General features: G+C 48.2%; 1 protein-coding gene across 1 annotated transcript in view; it reads right to left on the bottom strand.

Annotated features, from left to right (window-relative positions):
* Window positions 1-19,030, bottom strand: part of CACNA1E (calcium voltage-gated channel subunit alpha1 E) — a 364,294-nt gene that overhangs the window by 316,303 nt on the left and 28,961 nt on the right. Inside the window, exon 2 of the mRNA XM_033151321.1 lies at window positions 8,018-8,284. Within this exon, the coding sequence (XP_033007212.1) occupies window positions 8,018-8,284 (267 nt within the window). The remainder of the gene's footprint in view (window positions 1-8,017; window positions 8,285-19,030) is intronic.

Raw genomic sequence — 19,030 nt, 5'->3', positions numbered from 1 at the left:
CCACAGCACTTCTTCCCCCCCCCCCAAAAAAAAAAATCAGGGCCAAGCCAATGAATGCCATCAGTCCAGTTATGTATTTTTGGACAAATTGCAATCCATGTTTTGCCACTAGACCTTTGGTAATAGCCACGAGCCACCATTACTGCCTGGAGAGAGCTCTGAGGTCAGGATAGCGAGGGCTGCATTTGACCACTGGTTCCAAAGTTCCCCACCTCTGCCCTAACAATAGTTTATGTTCCTATAGTCTTGATGCCATCAGTGGGAATGCAACAAGACTGACTTCCATAAGGAGTGATGGAATGGCAGTGATATGAAAACACACACTTCACTTTTCACCCTTGTAGAGGACATGCCAATAATCAATATGAGGGAGAGGAGCTCATAGCTGGAGGTAGAGTGCATGTTCTTCATGAGTATGGGGCCACCTCCAATCCCCAGCCTCGCCAGGTCAAGGATCTCAGTTAGCATGGGTGGAAATAGGCAGTAATTGCATGGATGGCCCAATGAGTGTAGGGTACCTGCTTATGTGCATGTGTTTAATGCAATATGGGTGGGCCTGCCATGAGACAAGAGGTGGAGTGGTAGATTTTGAGTTCCATTAAGGGCAGCAAGAGAGGGACTAGGAAGCTCTAGTCCGTAGGGAATGTCCTCCTGCAGAAGCAGTGCTGAAATGAAGAGGACCTGCAGCAGAGCATCACGTGCTGCAGAAGATTTAGAGGCACCATCTGAATTTTCCTACGTCAGGCAACAAAATGTATTCAGCTGACCCTGGTATGCATTGGAATTGGGAAGAATTAGAATAGCTTCCACTACAAGAATTAGAAGAATAGCTTCTACTTTAAAGACCACGGGTAGGCAAACTTAGGGACCCAGGTGGCACTGTGGGTTAAACCACAGAGCCTAGGGCTTGCTGATCAGAAGGTTGGCGGTTCGAATCCCTGTGACGGGGTGAGCTCCCATTGCTCGGTCCCTGCTCCTGCCAACCTAGCAGTTTGAAAGCACGTCAAAAGTGCATGTAGATAAATAGGTACCGCTCTGGTGGGAAGGTAAACGGCGTTTCCGTGCGCTGCTCTGGTTCGCCAGAAGCGGCTTGTCATGCTGGCCACATGACCCAGAAGCTGTACGCCAGCTCCCTTGGCTAGTAACGCAAGATGAGTGCCGCAACCCCAGAGTCGGACATGACTAGACCTGATGATCAGGGGTCCCTTTACTTTACCTAGGCAAACTAAGGCCCGGGGTCCGGATCCGGCCCAGTCGCCTTCTAAATCCAGCCCACGGACGGTCCGGCAATCAGCGTGTTTTTACATGAGTAGAATAAGTCCTTTTATTTAAAATGCATCTCTGGGTTATTTGTGGGGCCTTCCTGGTGTTTTTACATGAGTCAAATGTGTGCTTTTATTTAAAATGAATCTCTGGGTTATTTGTGGGGTATAGGAATTCGTTCATTCCCCGCCCCCCCAAAAAAAATATAGTCTGGCCCCCCACATGGTCTGAGGGACAGTGGACCCGGCCCCCTGCTGAAAAAGTTTGCTGACCCCTGTTAAAGACTCTCTCAAGACAAATCTATTAAAAAGGAACATAAACACCGACAACTGGGAAACACTGGCTTGCGACTGCTCCAATTGGAGAACAGCCTTCAGCAAAGGTATCATGGGTTTTGAATACGCCCAAACTCAGGATGAAAGGGAGAAACGTGCTAAGAGGAAGGCATGCTTGGCAAACCCTCACCATGATCAACTCCCGCCCGGGAAACCTATGTTCCCACTGTGGAAGGACGTGTGGCTCCAGAATTAGCCTCCACAGTCACTTGTGGACTCACTGTTAAAACTGTGTTCATGGTAGGCAATCTTACACGGCTACGAGGGATCGCCAAAGAAAGAAGGAAGGAAATGGAAAGCTATTAATGACACAGGGAAGTAACAAACCCCATCAGCAATGTGCAAACTGAAGATGACTAATACCTTGGCAAATTCTTGGCAATGAAACACGTTCAGCTAATAAATGGTAGACACCAAAAAAGAATTGCATGGGTGGTGCCTTCCCCCCCCCCCTTTCTTTTGCAGGATAATATCCTGTGCATGTTTCTGCTTAGAGCCAGAACATAGGAGACTGAAACCGTCAGAAGCTGCTCACTCCTAGACTTCACCTACAGGCTTTAGGGGAGCAGGCTGGGCTACTATGTGCAGCCTTTGAAATTTCCCTTCACCAAATCAGGATGGATATATTCGGAAAATGCACACGGAAACATTTCCCCCTTGCCGACGCCTGCCAGCATGACTTTCTCAGTGTAAATGTACAACATGCTGTAAGAAAGGAAATGGAGCTGGTTTTCTTTTTATAAGCTTCATTCTGAAAATGTTCTATTGCAATGAATTTCCAGATACATATGCAGAACTCATTCTGAGTACAGAAGTAAAGCCCTGCTGGATCAGACCAAGGGACCATTGAGTCCTGCATCCTGTTTCCAACAGTGACCAACCAGATGCTTCCAGGAAGCAGGACTGGAAAGCAATAGCATCCCCCCTGGGTTGTTCCAGCATCAAATATTCAATGGCAGGCTGCCTCTGAACACAAACTTTTCATTTAGTTGCAATGGCTAGAAGCATTGATCAGCTTCCTTCCGGTGTGTTCCAGCATCATCAAAAAGCATATTAATCAGGAAGAATAGCTAGAAATGTTTGAAAGAAGTCCCCCCCCCTTATCAAGTTCATTTTATGGTGGGTGGGGTAAATCTTCTTCAATATTTTCTTCTTAATGGGGCCTAACCTACAGGCTATGATTCAGAGGACCTATTGTGTGCTCATGCACACCTATGAATAATTATTTGCACGAACATGTTTCCATTAAACATCATGCAAGCGTTAAACAAAGGGCTCGTCCACACCTCTGAAAACCGCCGAATCAAACTAAAATGATTTCCCATGGATTGCTGTTTGCTTCGATTCAGTGGTGAAGTGTGCTTTTTCAAAGGGAAAACTGTGGAGCAAAGGAAAAACTGTTTGGACGCATGCCTAGAAAGCACGGAACAAGCGGAAAACCACTCAAACCCATGTTTTCTAGGCACAGGACAAGCAGAAACAAGGACGAGCCCTTATTTAAGAAGTTAGGCAAGGATATATAACTCCTTTGCATATCTAAGCCGATCTGCCATTGTGCAAGACACATGAACTGTAGGACTTACAGATACAATAAGCAGCTAAATATTTTCAGCAGATTTGTAGCCAGCTAAACATGAGAAAAGACTCCCTAGAAAAGAATGTTGGGAAAGATGGAGGGCACGAGGAGAAGGGGACGACAGAGGATGAGATGGTTGGACAGTGTTCTCAAAGCGACTAGCATGAGTTTGGCCAAACTGCGGGAGGCAGTGAAGGATAGGCGTGCCTGGCGTGCTCTGGTCCATGGGGTCACGAAGAGTCGGACACGACTGAATGACTGAACAACAACAACAAATATGTAAGCACCAGGAATATTGTATATCTGCCTCATCCACGCTGCCAATGAACAACCCTCCCATACTGGGCACCATTTTCACCACAAGCCCCACTGAAGTAAATGAAGACCTGTAAAAGAGCAAACCTGTCTTCCTGTCTTGCTTATTTCCAGTGGGGCACCTGCAGGAGAGAGACCCAATGGATAGTGCCCAATTGCTGCAAGTCAGCAAAAGTAAGTACTTATTGAATTGCCGAGTGCACACATCCAGCCTGGTTCTCCGGGTGGTTGACAGAGACATTAAAAGCAAAATGCAATTCCCAAGAAAATGCTAAAAGCAGAATACTGTAAGATGAATCACAACAGGGAGAACCCCACCCAATTTTTTTTTTATTTTTTATTTTAGAAACCTGCATAAAACACAGCAGCAACGCCATAGGGAGGTACTTCGCTTTTAAACTGTTCAATATGGCACAGCAAAGTCTGACTAACACAAAAGCAGGACAAGTGGAACTGCTTTGATGGGTTCCATCTCCTTTACCACTGGGTCCAGCACCTAGCAAGCAAGCGCCAACTCTTCCATGGGAGGCTGAAAGTGTAGAGGGGCCAGACCATATGGAGGCATGCACTGAGTGAGACTTAGTAAACAAACACATTCACATAAGTCCATTGTGCCCCACATTTGTCTGTCAGGGGAGCGTGCCTGCAGTTCCCAGGTGGGCTGCACTTCTCAGTGGGCTGACTCAAGGAGCAAGAATCTACACACAGCTTCACGGTATGTTCTATGGCCCATCGGACCATCCTTTTGGTTCTCAGCCTCCTCAGCCCCCACACCTGGGTATAAAGGTCACCCTTGGCCAGGGCTATAACCAGGACAACAGTGCCAGTTCCTGGACCCACATTTGGAGCAGAGCTCTCCAAGCAAGGGCACCCCGAGGTAAATTGCTGGAGCAAGAGTGCAATATGCAGCCAGCAGGAGGGAGTGCTCTGTCGTTTAGTTGGAACATATGGCCAGGCTCCTAGCATTTATAACAGAACTGGACAACCCAGAGGCTTTGGAATACCTGCCAGCTACGAAGGATAATGTGGCACCCTCTTATTTATCTGCTGTGTCTTATGAGGTTCTGAGACACAAGCACACAGAGACGTAGAGAAATGATCTGAATAAGCCCCTGCCAAAAGCCACCATCATGAAGGCCAAGCCCCCAGTGTCCGGGCACGTATGCGGCATCTAAAGCAGACGGCAGTTTCTGGCTGCAACTCTTGGTAGCACCATATCAGCCTCTCTTGTGATTCCACTTACTTCCCTTGCTATCATGTACAGAGACAGAGGATAGAATAAACGCTCTTGGACAGGAGTGCACAACCTGCAGCCCTCCAGATGTTCCTAGACTACAACTCCCATCATCCCTGATCACAGGCTATGCTGGCTGGGGCTGATGGGAGTTGTAGTCCAGAAACATCTGGAGTGCCACAGGTTGTGCACCCCTGCTCCAGGAACATTGTTTTGAAAAGCATGAGGAGGGAGGTCTCCACAAGGAACCTCCAGCTGTTGCTACAACAGGGAGCTCTTGCTCTGGGCTTGTTCCCCCACCCCCTCTAATGTTGCTATGTGGTCATCTGCTTATTGTTACGTTGGCTGTTTAAGAACTTATGGAACTGTCCCCTGCACCTGAAAATACTCTGTGGGCCAATGAAATCCTGCTCCTAGATTCTGCAGAATAAGGCACTCTGGGTATTTTGTTTTCTGGTCATGAAAAAGTGGCTGGTGCTGAAAAACGTGTGTTGGCAAAAATGAAGAGAAAGCATGTCATTTGTGCTATAAAGAATGGCCATCTACCTTCCTGTATCATGGGTGTCAACTCCCTGGGGCCCTGAGTGCCCGAACACCCACAAAATTCCCACAAATATCGTTGCAAAGGCCAAGCTGGCACTCCTGCTTCCTATAAAAGTCAGTATCTGGATTTGACCACACACTAGAGTTACACTTGAGGATAAGCCAGAGACAAATGCCAGGGTGGAGCTATGAAGATGAAGGAGCAGACAGAAGCAGGATCGATTCTCACTAGTTCCCACTGAGTTCTATAGAGAGGAAATGGGGGCGAGCTGAAACACTGTGGAAAGGGGACAAGCCCTGCTCCAAATGTTGCAGTTAGTGCCATCCTAGGAATGTCTCCAAACGCATCCCTTTTACTTTCTCCTTGATGTGGATGGCCTGTGAAGGAACAGTTACACTTAGGGGAACAGTTACAGTGGAGGTAGAACCTGCTTTCCACTTTCGACACCGGGTGGTTTAGTCTCTACGACCAGGAGGATGCAACATGTCTCTGTGAGCCTAGTGAACGGGGATGCTTATTCTACGCAGGCCCTCCTTCCACACAAACACACATCCTCAGCCAAACAGAGAGAGAAACCCAAAGAACCAACCACTCTTTGAGAGGCACAGTTCTGGGCAGGGCTGCCAACAACAGCAAGAGGCATCCGATGCAGTCCACACCAAGCTTACGATGCGAGATCGCACACCCCTTTGCTCTGAATACATGCTCATTTGGCAAAATCGGTAACTCTAAATAGAATTCTCGCTGCATATATTGACATACTCTGAAATGGCGAGACCTAGACGTTTCATATTCTATAACCAACCTCACAACAGCAGCAGCAAAGGTAGATAAAAGAGTGTTAAGTGTCACAACAGCCTTTGCCAACCTGGTGCCCAGCCCAGGCCTGCGGCTGATGGGAGTTGTAGTGCAAAACATCCAGAGGGCACCAGGTTGGCAAAGAAATCTAGAGCACGAGAGAGAGAGAGAGAGAGAGAGAGAGAGAGAGAGAGAGAGACCTGGGTACTGTCCTTGGTGCTGAATGGAGAGGGCTGGAAAGAGAGACCAGGGTACTGTCCTTGGTGCTGAATGGAGAGGGCTGGAAAGAGAGATCAGGGTACTGTCCTTGGTGCTGAATGGAGAGGGCTGGAGGTCTTTGGGTTACCTTCTGCAGTGTTGATTGCGACCTCAGTATTGCTTAGGCTGCTCAGTTCAATGAGACAAAGCGACAACCCCCTCGACAGCGGGCGGGGGGCAGCCCGCTCAACTGGCAGCATGGGTGTGCCAAGTGCAGCGAAAAGAGCTGTTTGCCGGAATAGCTAGAACTGGAATCAACAATACAAAAGCCTGGCAGGGAGAAAGGGTGGGCGGCGGGTGGGCTTGAGGCATTTAAGGCACTTATGCTATGCATCAGTGTCTTGTGCTTTTGGAGTCCAAAAGGAGGGGGGGGCGGAGGGCTCCAGCTCCAATTAGTTCATGGCAAACTATGCTGATGCTGTAAATAGCAAAGGTGTGTGTGTGTGTGCAGAGCTCAGTCAGATTTAACTCCCAGTCTGCTTACTCTGGTTCAGGTGCCCTAAGCTCAGCCTCCTAACTCTTTGGAGTCCATTCGATGACAGAAGAGCACATGGCCTCTTCCACCCAGGGCCAGTGGCAATGCTGGCAAGCAGAGTTTGGGGCTGGAAATGCCTCACCTGAGCAGCACACCTGTTCCCACAGCCAATTCTATAGGGGCGCTGTTACAAAAAGAGCCAGGGTGGAAACGAAGAGAGTCTGGCAAGAACTGAATGACACATTGGTCATCAATTTGCTGACTTATGGTGAATATGGTGCGTAAAGTGAATTGAGAATAAGGTTTGTTTGTTTGTTTGTTTGTTTGTTTTAAATCAATTATTTACCGCAAAGAAAGAAAAGGATAGGGGTTTTTTGTTTTTTCAAAATTTATAAATCACCCATTTAACCAGTGGGGTTCTATTCTGCTCAAGGGACTGTTTGTGTCAAAAGGTGGGGGGGAGGGTTGTTCTGCACACATCTCCATTTCAACCAATGGCAGGCAATTCTTACAACCAGGTCAACTTCCATTGGCGCAAAAAAAAAGGATGCATTTCCTTGCCTGACGAAGAATTCTGTGCCATTGGAAAGCTTGCCTACTCGTGAACAGCACCAAAATCAAAGGCGCCGCAATGCCCACTTGGCATGTATTTGTTATGAAAAAGCCAAATGTTTTACTGAGGCAGGTAGTGAAGTACACTGATTAAGTCCCAGGGAACCCTTCCATTTCTTGAGAACATGAGAACCTTGGCTTTTGCATGGAACTAATGATTAAATATGAACTCAAGTTCCCCTTTGCTCAGCCATTATTTTGCCATCAGAACATGCCCCTAGATGCGGGAGAACTTGTAGTCTTGGCTGGATCCTATTGCATTCTATTCCAGATCTCTTCAGCCAACAAGCTGGGCTGTGGCTGTGTCTCAAAAGAGCCAAGCCAGCCTGTTCGCTGCAGCCCAGCCCAGTGCAAACTGCTGGAGCAAGGTGAAGAGGAATGCAAGCATGCCTAGGTGGGCTAGTGGGAATGGAAAGGAAGAGCCTTGGGAGATGCATGCAGTTTGGTCTCACTCTCTCTCTCTCTGTGTGGTCCTCCAGCTACATGATGGAATGGGAGACAGGAGCTTACCTTTGCCCACAGTTGCTGGCTCAGCAGGTACCAGTCACGGGAAGACATTGGGGAGGGGGGGGATCAGATGGGAAAGGGACACAGGGCAAAAGGATATGGCCAGTCGATCAGCTTCTTGGCGTATTTCCTGACAATGTTGTCTTCCCCAAAAATGAAGAGAGATCTGTTGACTGTGAAGCAGTTCTGACGGACGGGTATAGGGTTGTACAGTGCCATAGTCCTGGCCCGTTGGGCTTTGGTTTGCTTGTATGCTCCCGGGGTCCCCCCTGAAGGGGCAGGGGCTCCCTGGCGGTTCCTGTTCTGGTCGGCAGCTCCATCTCCAGATCCCAGCCTGCCAGCCATCGCCTCTCCAAAGCGAGCCATCCTGGAAGGAAAAGACAGAGGTGATCTGATCAGGGCCCCCTCCTTTCCACAAAGTAGCAAGCAGCAGTAAAGGTGTGTGTGAGGGGAGGGGAGGTTTGGCGTTCCCACCACAGCACCTCCTTCTTCCTTTCTCTCTCTCTCTCTCTTGGTGATGCTTTTAAAGCCCCACGTCCAACGACTCCTCCATTCCTCTGGAAGCAACGTTTAGCGGAGAGGCATGCAATCCTTTTAACACAAAACACAAGGCGTTGCAAGAGAATAATGATTTTTTTTAAAAAAAAATCACCCCGACCCAAACCGGCCAACCCAGCAAGCAAAAAGAGCCATGGTGCAATTTGCAGGCAATGTTCAGCTTTCTCCTAAGAAGAAGCAGGTGGTTGCTGATGCTTCAGCTGGAGAGGCGAGCTCAGATTCTGCCTCTTTTTTTACGTGGAGCTCTCTGCACCGAGGCTGGGCTTTAAATCAGGCACGTCCTCCTCCTCCTCCTGGCTTTGTTTAGAGGCAACAAAAAAGAAAAGGAAAGAGGGGGGGCTTCCCCCCCCCCACTCCACCTCCTTGCTTGGACCTCCGCGAAGGATCCAGTCCAGAGGCACTCGGGGTGCTTGTCAAAATCAGACAGCAAAGGAGCTGCGATTCAAGCTCTCCCATCTGCCCATCAGGAAGGGGAGGGGGGGGACTGCAATTGGGCGAGCGCCTATGAGAAGAGGTGGAGAAACAGGTTGCAACCCACTCCAGCCTAGTTAGGGAGCGAAGTGTTTAACTTCCTCGCAATCGGCTCCATCTTTCTCCTCCTGAAGAGAAAGATCATCTCATTTTCTTTTTCCACAAAGAGAGAGAGAGAGAGAGTAGGAGGGGAGCCCGCACCTCCCCCCCCCTCCATATGTACCTCTCCCAAGAGAATTAATCACATTTGTGTTGCGGAGCTGGGAAGAAGAGTGCTAACAATGGGTTTGACTAAGCTTTTCATGCCCGCAAGCTTTAGGAATGGTTGGTTCGCCCCCCCACCCCCACCCCCCCTCTCTCTCTCACACACACACACACACGCACGCTTGCTTCTGTTGAGCAACCAAATTAGTAACGGAGGATGAGAAAGGAGGGGTCTCACTGAACAAAGACATCACCTCGGAGTCCCTGGGTGGCAGCGGAAGATTGCTGAGCAGCAAGAAAACACAGCCTGGCGAGAGTTTTTCTCCTCAGCCGGTCGCTTGAGGAGGCTGGAGTTGCTCCCCCTGTTCCTTATCTGAAAAAACCCCAAGCTCAATACCTAGCTGAAGAGGAAGCTGGGTTAGAAACTGGGATTCAAAGAGCAGCTCCCCTCCGCACCCACAAACTTTGAAACACTCCAGATCTTCCCTCCAGGCTTCCCTGGAGATTGTCTTTCATGGGCTGGTCTTTCTTCACCACTATCCCCTCCCAAGATAGGTTTGGTGCACGCTGCTGCCCCCCCCCCTCCCCAATCTCTCACATGAAGAGCAACATAAGGATAAGGAACTTCGGGTTTTAACAGCTCTGTGCATCTCTGGTCACCTCTTCTATCTATTGTATTTAGGGAAGTGGTGGCTGAAATGGAGGAGCGAAACTGACATGGGATAGAGGCATTCCTCCTGGAAATGACAATTTGGTGTTTACAACCAAGATGCCCTTCTGGTCCTTAAAGCATCCCTTCTCCAGATATACCGGTAACCCTGCTTCTTTCCAAAGGGGGCACTTTGGTATTTTAACGTGGAGTGAACTTTAGTTTGGGCTACACTTGTGAATTCTAATGGTTGATTATTGCCTGGGCTGGTGCTTGGCATTTGAACTTTGGGGAAGGTCTTATCTGTTTGTAATTGCCTTTTGTGTTGTGCTTCTAAATGCTGAGTTCTTCCTTGAGCAAGGTGGAGAAGGTTGCCTATAAACGTCATAATACATCAAGAAGCACGTACATATATCCAGAACTGGCAGAACGGAAAACCCGGATCTCTGTACAAAGAGGTCAGCCAAGAGACAGCCTCTGTTGGCATCTTAGAGCTTCTCACTGCAGCCATAATTTGCTCACCAAAACACTCAGCCACAGATTCAAAGGTTCCTGGAATGAGACAGGATTGGGGAATGGAGCTGAATGGCATTTGACAGCTGACACAGGGCTGGAAGGGACCCTGAGAGGACATCTAACTCAACCCCCTTCCAGTCTTATAACAATATTGTGACATGTGTTTCCATGTGTAAAGTAAATCTTTGTGAAAATGCTGGTTGAAAAGCGGGTTATAAATCTGTAAGTAAACTATAAAAATAAAACGAGCAAACTAGTGCTAAATCTCCAAGATGATAAAAGATGCTAGGGTTCAGAGTCAATGGGCGATTTTAGACCACAGACTTAATGGTCTTAAAAGCATAGTGGGGAGAAGTCTGTGTGTTTTGAAGCACACAACAAACATTTCCAAGCACAATTCAAAGTGTTGGTGCTGATCTTTAAAGCCCTAAATGGTCTCGGTCCAGTATACCTGAAGGAGCATCTCCACCCCCATCGTTCTGCCCGGATACTGAGGTCCAGCTCCGAGGGCCTTCTGGTGGTTCCCTCACTGTGAGAAGCCAAGTTACAGGGAACCAGGCAGAGGGCCTTCTCGGGAGTGGCGCGCGCCCTGTGGAACACCCTACCACCAGATGTCAAAGAGAAAGGCAACTACCAGACTTTTAGAAGACATCTCAAGGCAGCCCTGTTTAGGGAAGCTTTTAATGTTTAATAGATTATTCCATTTTAATATTCTGTTGGAAGCTGCCCAGAGTGGCTGGGGAAACCCAGCCAGATGGGCAGGGTATAAATTATTGTTGTTGTTCAGTCGTTCAGTCATGGCCGACTCTTCGTAACCCACAAACCAGAGCACGCCAGGCACCCCTATCCTCCATTGCCTCTCACAGTTTGGCCAAACTCATGCCAGTCGCTTCAAGAACACTGTCCAACCATCTCATCCTCTGTCGCCCCCTTCTCCTTGTGCCCTCCATCTTTCCCAACATCAGGGTCTTTTCCATGGAGTCTTCTCTTCTCATGAGGTGGGCAAAGTTAATAAATCATCATCATCATCATCATCATCATCATCATCATCATCATCATTATTTCTCACTTCCCTCCCACTGCCATTCCATGCATCCCAACTGCTCCTATGTATGTTAAGGGGGGAAACAAATAAATAACAGATTGTCAATTTATTATTATTATTATTATTATTATTATTATTATTATTATTATTAGAAAAGAAAGAATTCATGGAGTACAGTATTTGCATCCCCCTCCCCTAATTTTCTGCACAAACGCAAGCTTCTGAATGTTTTAAGGATGATCCCACAGGGACCTCATTGCAGCAGCCAACCCACCAATTGACTGCGGCAATACAAAACATGTCACTTTGCCTTATACTCCCAAAAGGCACACTTTCACAACTTGCCACAGTGGAAAATAAAGGGAGGGGGGATGGGGAGAAATAGATGGTGTGCCATTTTGGTAATCTAGAACTGTGGACTATGGGCAATCTTCTGCCCCCTTAAGTGACTCAGTTCCCTTTAAGTCTGTAACTCCTTCTGTCCCAGAACACTTCCATAGGATCACCTCTCTCTCTTTTATCATGCTCACCCTAATCACCTTGTCCATGAAAGCCTATTAATCCTCACTACTCTAATTTAATTAAAGCCTGAAGCCTAGTTCACAGCCTGCAGCAAGGATCCCCATAATAAATAAAAATAAACTCCACACATTTTTTAAAAATAAAATAAAATAAAACTACATGTCACGGAGAAGATCTGTAGATGAGCCTTCTCCCTGACATGCTAGATTTCTACCTGCTGGGATTATACCACCACCCCTGCTCTCCCCCTGCCTCAAGGATGTGTTGCCTCCTAGCTGCAGGCTGAAGTGGAGCAATCCAGGAACAGTTGCGCAATGGCATCTGGTGGGTGAGCTAGATGCAAAGTTTGTATACTCACGCTTGTTCACTTTCATCCCTCACTCTTCCCTTTGTACCCTGTGTCCCTGCGCATTTGCATTGTAAGCTCCTGGGAGGCAGGGACCTCTCTGTTTAAATTATGTTGCATGCACCATGCACACGGATGACACTTAAAAAATAAATGCTAAGCAATCCACCCTTATTTGGCAGGAGTGTCAGATCCACTCGGAGTATTGTGGAATCTGCAATCCGAAGTGGAAATGGCTGTGCAGATTGTCATTTGGAGGAAGCAATGAGCTTTTAACCGCATCTTGTGCCTCTCAGGGTGCTTTCGCCCAGCGCAGTTTTAATTGGCACTCGTGATGAATGCAAAGGTCCTCTTGGTTTCCTGAAAATGTCTCATTTCTGCCTGCTTAATAGCCATTTCTCCTGAGCATAATTGGGCCACAGGGGGTGGGAGTGGGGTGGGAGTTTACAAGCAGCAATAATTTTACAGGTACACAGAAGTCCATTCTTTCTTCCTAAATGTCCTCTAAAAGAACTCTTATCAATGTTTTGACACTTTCAAAAACAACAACAACAACAACACAACCCCATCTCAACTGGAGTTGTATAAATATTTCAAAACTGATTTCTCCTCCCCTTCTCCAGTACGGCAGAATGAGCACTGGTATCCTGTAAACCTGCAAACCAACTGTATGTGCATTCAATGCCAGCCTTTGCATTAGGGGGCTCTGGGATGATGATTAAGCAGCAACAGCAAATGGCAGATACCTTCCCTTCTGTGCCGATGCTGCTGATGCCAAGAGGCTTGGGAGGCTGTAAACTAGGAGTGCAGGTCAATAGTTAAGTCAATCAGGTATTGAGGGTTAGAGCTCAGTGAAAAGCAAAGAGTGGCCAGAGTGGATACAGTAGGCTTTGGGGTTCAAATCCATGCTCCTTCATGAAACTCACCAGGTGATCTTGGGGAATTCATTCTGTTCCTATATAACCTGCATCACAGGTTTGTTGCGGAGGTAAAATGAAAGACCCTCCAAGTATGTCGTCCGTAGCGTCGTAGAGAAAAGGAGATGAAACAAGGAAGGGAGAAGGTGCAGAGTGCAGTAAGATCAGCACTAGCAACAGGAGGTAAAAAAAGGCAAATGACCCCTGGATGGTTAAGTCCAATCAAAGGCGACAATGGGGTATGGTGCTCATCTCACTTCAGGCCGAGGGAGCCGGCGTTTGTCCACAGAAAGCTTTCCGGGTCATGTGGCCAGCGTGACTAGACCACTTCTGGCGCAACGGAACACGGTGATGGAAGCCAGAGTGCACGGAAACGCTGTTTACCATCCCGCAGCAGTGGTACCTATTTATCTACTGGCACTAGTGTGCTTTTGAACTGCTAGGTTGGCAGGAGCTGGGACTGAGCAATGGGAGCTCAGCCCGTCACGAGGATTCGAATCGCCAACCTTCTGATCGGCAAGCCCAATAGGCTCAGTGGTTTAGACCACAGTGCCACCCGCATCCCTTAGCAGCAGGAACATCTGGGTGACTGGAGAAGAGGATTTGTCATCTTCATCATTCCCCAGCATTAACATTTGCTGCTGCTGCTGCTGCCAGCCTGGAGGAGAGATGAGGACACCAACTAGCCTGCGAGCTATTTAGCCTGGAGGGACCTCGCCCATCCTGAACTGTGTTTAAGCCAATCCGCTGTGGCAAGACTGCCACTAGTAGTGTGGGTTAGCTTTATTTTAATTTTGGACAGATGCTTTTGAATTTTGCTCTGTATTATAAGTACGAAGTCTGTGCTATTTCACTGCAATATTGAAATTAGCACATGTGTATTCAGTTGGCCTTATCTTATCTGAATCTACCGATGGGTTTTGCAACAAAATGTTTTCTGTTTTGACCAGCTAAGGTTTATTGTGAGCCATGTTAGACACAGTTTACTGGGTGGGGTTTGGGGTGGGATGGCATAATCCAGTGAACAGGAGGATGGATGGGTTAGGTGGAGAAGGGGCAGCTGTACCTGTGTGAGAAGAGTGGGTGGGATGCTTAATTTAATGTCTGAAATAAGCCAACAGAATAAAACCAAAGGAATTCATCCTCCTGCATATCCCATCCCTCTGCATATTAATTGAATAAGCACATGTTTAAAAACAGGAAAGGATTCCTGGCTGCATCCAGCTTAAGTAGCGCTGGCCACGCCCCCAGGCCGACCAGATTGGTCGGCCTGGCGAGTGACGCAGCCAGGAATCCCCCTATCGCACAGGGGCTGAGCTCCCAGCCCCTGTACATGTGGTAGGGGCATGACTGCCGGCAATTCCACCTCCTCTTCAGGGCGGAAGTGGTTTAATTGTATAAGAGAACATGTTGTTTATTATTTAAGTAGTGATATGCCTCTTTCCCATGGAGTTTTTGTCCATGGAGTTTTCTTGGCACGGATACTGGAGTGGCTTGCCAGTTCCTTCTCCAGGTGGATCACATTTAGTCTAAACTCTCCGCTATGACCTGTCCATCTTGGGTGGCCCTGCACGGCATAGCTCATAGCTTCCCTGAGTTATTCAAGCCCCTTCGCCGTCACGACAAGGCAGTGATCCACGAAGGGCAGATCCTGGAAGTGCTCACTGGAAGGGCAAATCCTGAAGTTGAGGCTCCAATACTTTGGCCACCTCATGAGAAGAGAAGACTCCCTGGAAAAGACCCTGATGTTGGGAAAGATGGAGGGCACAAGGAGAAGGGGACGACAGAGGACAAGATGGTTGGACAGTGTTCTCGAAGCTACCAACATGAGTCTGACCAAACTGCAGGAGGCAGTGGAGGATAGGCGTGCCTGGCGTGCTCTGGTCCATGGGGTCACGAAGAGTCGGACATGACTGAACGACTGAACAACAACAACAACAACAACAACAACAACAACAACACACCTCTTTCCCACTTTGCAAAGCAGCTCACAACGAAGCAATTGCATCACAAAGCAGCCATGAAAACCAATCCATGCACCCATAAAACAGAAACAGCCAAGAAAGGGGGGGGCAGGAAAAGAATCTACTTCATAAAAAGCAATCAAAAGCAGCAATCATAAGCAGCAAAGTGCAAAATATAAGAAAACAGCAGATTACAGACCAGATGCTAAATGTTCTGCTGAATTAAAAACAACAACAACAAAACCCTTTTAACCTGCCGGCTAACTTAAGCCACTTTCGGAGACTCCTTAATTTATCTAAGTAGAGCATTCCGTAAGTGGGGTGTCACCACAGAAAAGACTCTCTCCATGGTGGCTAACCAACTGTTCCTGGAAGGCAAGTTACCCAAAAAGGATCTCTGCTGCAGGACCTCTTAAAGTTCCATGACATATTGTGACATGCCACCCCAGTCGCCACAAGCAGTGCAAGATTCCAGGGTGCCAAGGCATGCTTACCCAGGCTCCGTGCTTCCTTTTGGAAAAGGAGGCACTGCAAAGACTGTGGTGCCTTTATAACACACAGTTTCTTCTCACATATATGCAGCCTATGTGCACGATGGCGGGGCTCACAGCGTTCGCAATCCAAGTGGGTCCTGCTTCTCCCATAGTCACAGCAGCCTTGAGTTCAAAGAGACACCAACCAAGTGACTCTTCCTCTGTCTCCATCCCTACCCTAGGTAGTGTCCAGAGTTGCTGGGTTATACAGTGGTACCTCGACTTATGGTTTTCCCAGTTGTAATGTACGGAAGTGAGAGCTGGACGATCAAGAAGGCTGATTGCCGAAGAATTGATGCTTTTGAATTATGGTGCTGAAGGAGACTCTTGAGAGTCCCATGGACTGCAAGAAGATCAAACCTATCCATCCTCAAAGAAATCAGCCCTGAGCGCTCACTAGAAGGACAGATCCTGAAGTTGAGGCTCCAGTACTTTGGCCACCTCATGAGAAGAGAAGACTCCCTGGAAAAGACCCTGATGTTGGGAAATATGGAGGACACAAGGAGAAGGGGACGACAGAGGATGAGATGGTTGGACAGTGTTCTCGAAGCTACTAACATGAGTTTGGCCAAACTGCGGGAGGCAGTGAAGGATAGGCGTGCCTGGCGTGCTCTGGTCCATGGGGTCACGAAGAGTCGGACACGACTGAACAACAACCTCGACTTACGAATTACTCGACATACGAATTTTTCGACTTACAAATGAAAAAAGTGCCCGCCCGCCTACGAATTTTTCGACATCCGAAGGACATCCATTGGCGGTTTTAGATGGGGTTTACTCGACTTACGAATTTTTCCGAATTAAGTTTCCAATGCATTCCTATGGGAAAATGGCTTTTTTTGACTTGCGAATTTTTCGACCTATGAATGTGCATTTGGAACGGATTAAATTTGCAAGTCGAGGTACCGCTGTAATGCCAATGCCCACCAGCATTGAAGGAAACATACACGGCAGTCCAGGCTGACCCAGGGTGTGGTTGCAGTCCTCCCAGCTGTTGCTAGTTCTCTGCTATGTATATGGCTGGTTGGAAGTATTGACTGATGACTAAATAGAGTGATTTATTCCTTCTGGGCCCAGATGCTGCCGTAAACTAATCAAATGTGGTCTGTAGAGGTCTCCCCCCCCCTTCTCTCCCTCTCTGCCCAGCACATTAAGAATGATGGTGTAGATCCTGCCGCTGCAACTCCTAACATTTATGTTAATTAAGCTTGTAGCGTGGCCAGGTGCCAAGTAACGATCCCCACTCCCAGCCAAAGTCTCGTTTCAGCCTGATAGCATCCCAGTCTCCCTGGCTTGATATGCCAGCAGGCACCAGTGCTAGCGTTGCCTCATTCATTTGAAGTCAGCAAATAAGATTTCTGTGCACCGGGAGCGAATACAGCCTCCCCTGCAAAACAGACACTTTCTGTTTATTAACCGCAACGGCCTTTGGTCAAGGCGATAACCGACGGTCGCACACCCAAATACAAAAGGTCTTTCTAATAATGGACAATGGATAAAGGCATTTAAAAAAAAATTAGCATCCCTCCGTGAAATCTTGCACTTTTCCCCCCTTTCCTCCAGTATACGCAGCTACTGTGATTAATGTTGCCTTGTCATTAAACATGTCATTGAACAAGAAGGTTAATTGGGAAGGAGTAGGCACATAGGCTACAATATCCAGAGTGGGCCCAAAATAAATGATTCTGACCTCAAGCTACTAGGAAGAAAACCATGTATTTGGTTCATATTCCCCAGTTCACCCAAACTCAAGTCATGTGTCGTTGTCTGAAAAAGTGTTGCGTGGCAATGTCCCTCCCTCCCGTGAAGAATAACGACACATGAGACATTGATATCGAATTAAATGGGCGTAAAGGCCACAACTTTATTGGTTACGGATGTTGAGCGGTATTGGCTTAGGCATTGGACCCTATCAGCTATATCCGACCCCAGCCCGGGTGTTGGAAGTCCGTGAAGGGTTAACCACCAAGGAGAGCCCAACTGATGCTTATCAAGTAGAACTCCCCTTGTGATCACTGTTGGGGTGTGCCTTAGGCCCTAACCTCCCTAGGCTTCGGACAGGAGCCACGCCCCCAGAATCCTATAACGGAATACCCTTCCAATGAGGGGCAGGTGATGGCGCTACCTCCCCTTTTTACCTCTATTGATGTTGTCAAATGCCTAACCGCCACTCGGGCCTAAAGGGCTCACCGCCAATACACTCACACCCGCAACCAATTCCTAATACCTCTTATTATGTCTGCCAACAAAATGTCATTCCCCATGTTTGATAGATGCACGCCATCATCACGGTAAAGGTACGCCTCGCAGCGCTTTATGTTGGGGTGCTGGGTAACCTGACCCTTCAGCGTTATAACCCGACGCGCGACCGCACTGTCCAATGCGAAAAGGCTGAGGGGGGAGGGGAGGGAAGCTAATGCTGCAGAAACATTGGGGTGAGAAGGTAGGGAGTGTGCATGACAAAGCCACTTCCACTCATGAGCAGGAGGTGGCGTTGCGGGCGTCACACACTAAGCACGTGTGCGGGGGCTGATTCACAGCCCCTGCGTGATTGGCCAGATTCCCGACGTTCAACCCCACACTGCCTTTCCAAAACAGGGTAAGCGAGGAATCAGGCTTTGTTAAGGAGGCTCTGGCAGGGTCCTAGAGCCTGGGAAGGTGCTAAGCAGGCTTTGCGAAGGAGGCGCGAGGACTTTAGGATCCAGACAGAGCTCTTGGGCCCCCTATCCAAAGTTCAGTGCCTCAACCAGGTTTGGGAAAGCAGCATGAGGGCTGCAGGGTGTGTCAAATGTTGCAGAGGGCTGCCAAACAAGCCTTGAGGGTTGTGCATTAAATCAACCTGCTCTATGCAGTCACCTGGGAGTCAGTTCCATTGAATGAGAATCATAAAACTGTAGAGTTGCAAGGGACCTCAAGGGTCCTCTAGTCCAGTGTTCCCCAACCTTGGGCCTCCAGCTGTTTTTGGACTACAGCTCCCATCATCCCTAGCTAGCAAGGCCAGTGGTCAGGGATGATGGGAGTTGTAGGCCATAAACAGCTAGAGGCCCAAGGTTGGGGAACACTGCTCTAGTCCACCCACTGCAAGGCAGGAATCCTGACCACAGCAATTCCTGGGTGGGCTCGAACCATCAACCTTCTGGTTAACAGCCAGACGCACTGACCCATTGCACCACATTGTTTGTGTCCTTCAGCTGGCAGAACATGGCAACTAATGCTGGCTTCCTTAGATTTACTTTTCAAATATGCAAGGTGGTGGCTAGCAGGCATTTCTACAATAAGTCCAACAACCATGTATTACTGGGGTGAGGAGCCTTTGGCCCTCTAGATGTCACTGGGCTGCAACATCCAGTATGCTTGACTGTGCTGGCTGGGGCTGATGGAAGAAGTA

The sequence above is a fragment of the Lacerta agilis genome, chromosome 6 (genome assembly GCF_009819535.1).
Source record: "Lacerta agilis isolate rLacAgi1 chromosome 6, rLacAgi1.pri, whole genome shotgun sequence".
Lineage (NCBI taxonomy): Eukaryota > Metazoa > Chordata > Lepidosauria > Squamata > Lacertidae > Lacerta > Lacerta agilis.
The sequence above is the reverse complement of the archived record's forward strand: the minus strand, read 5'-3'. Positions and strand labels throughout refer to the sequence as shown.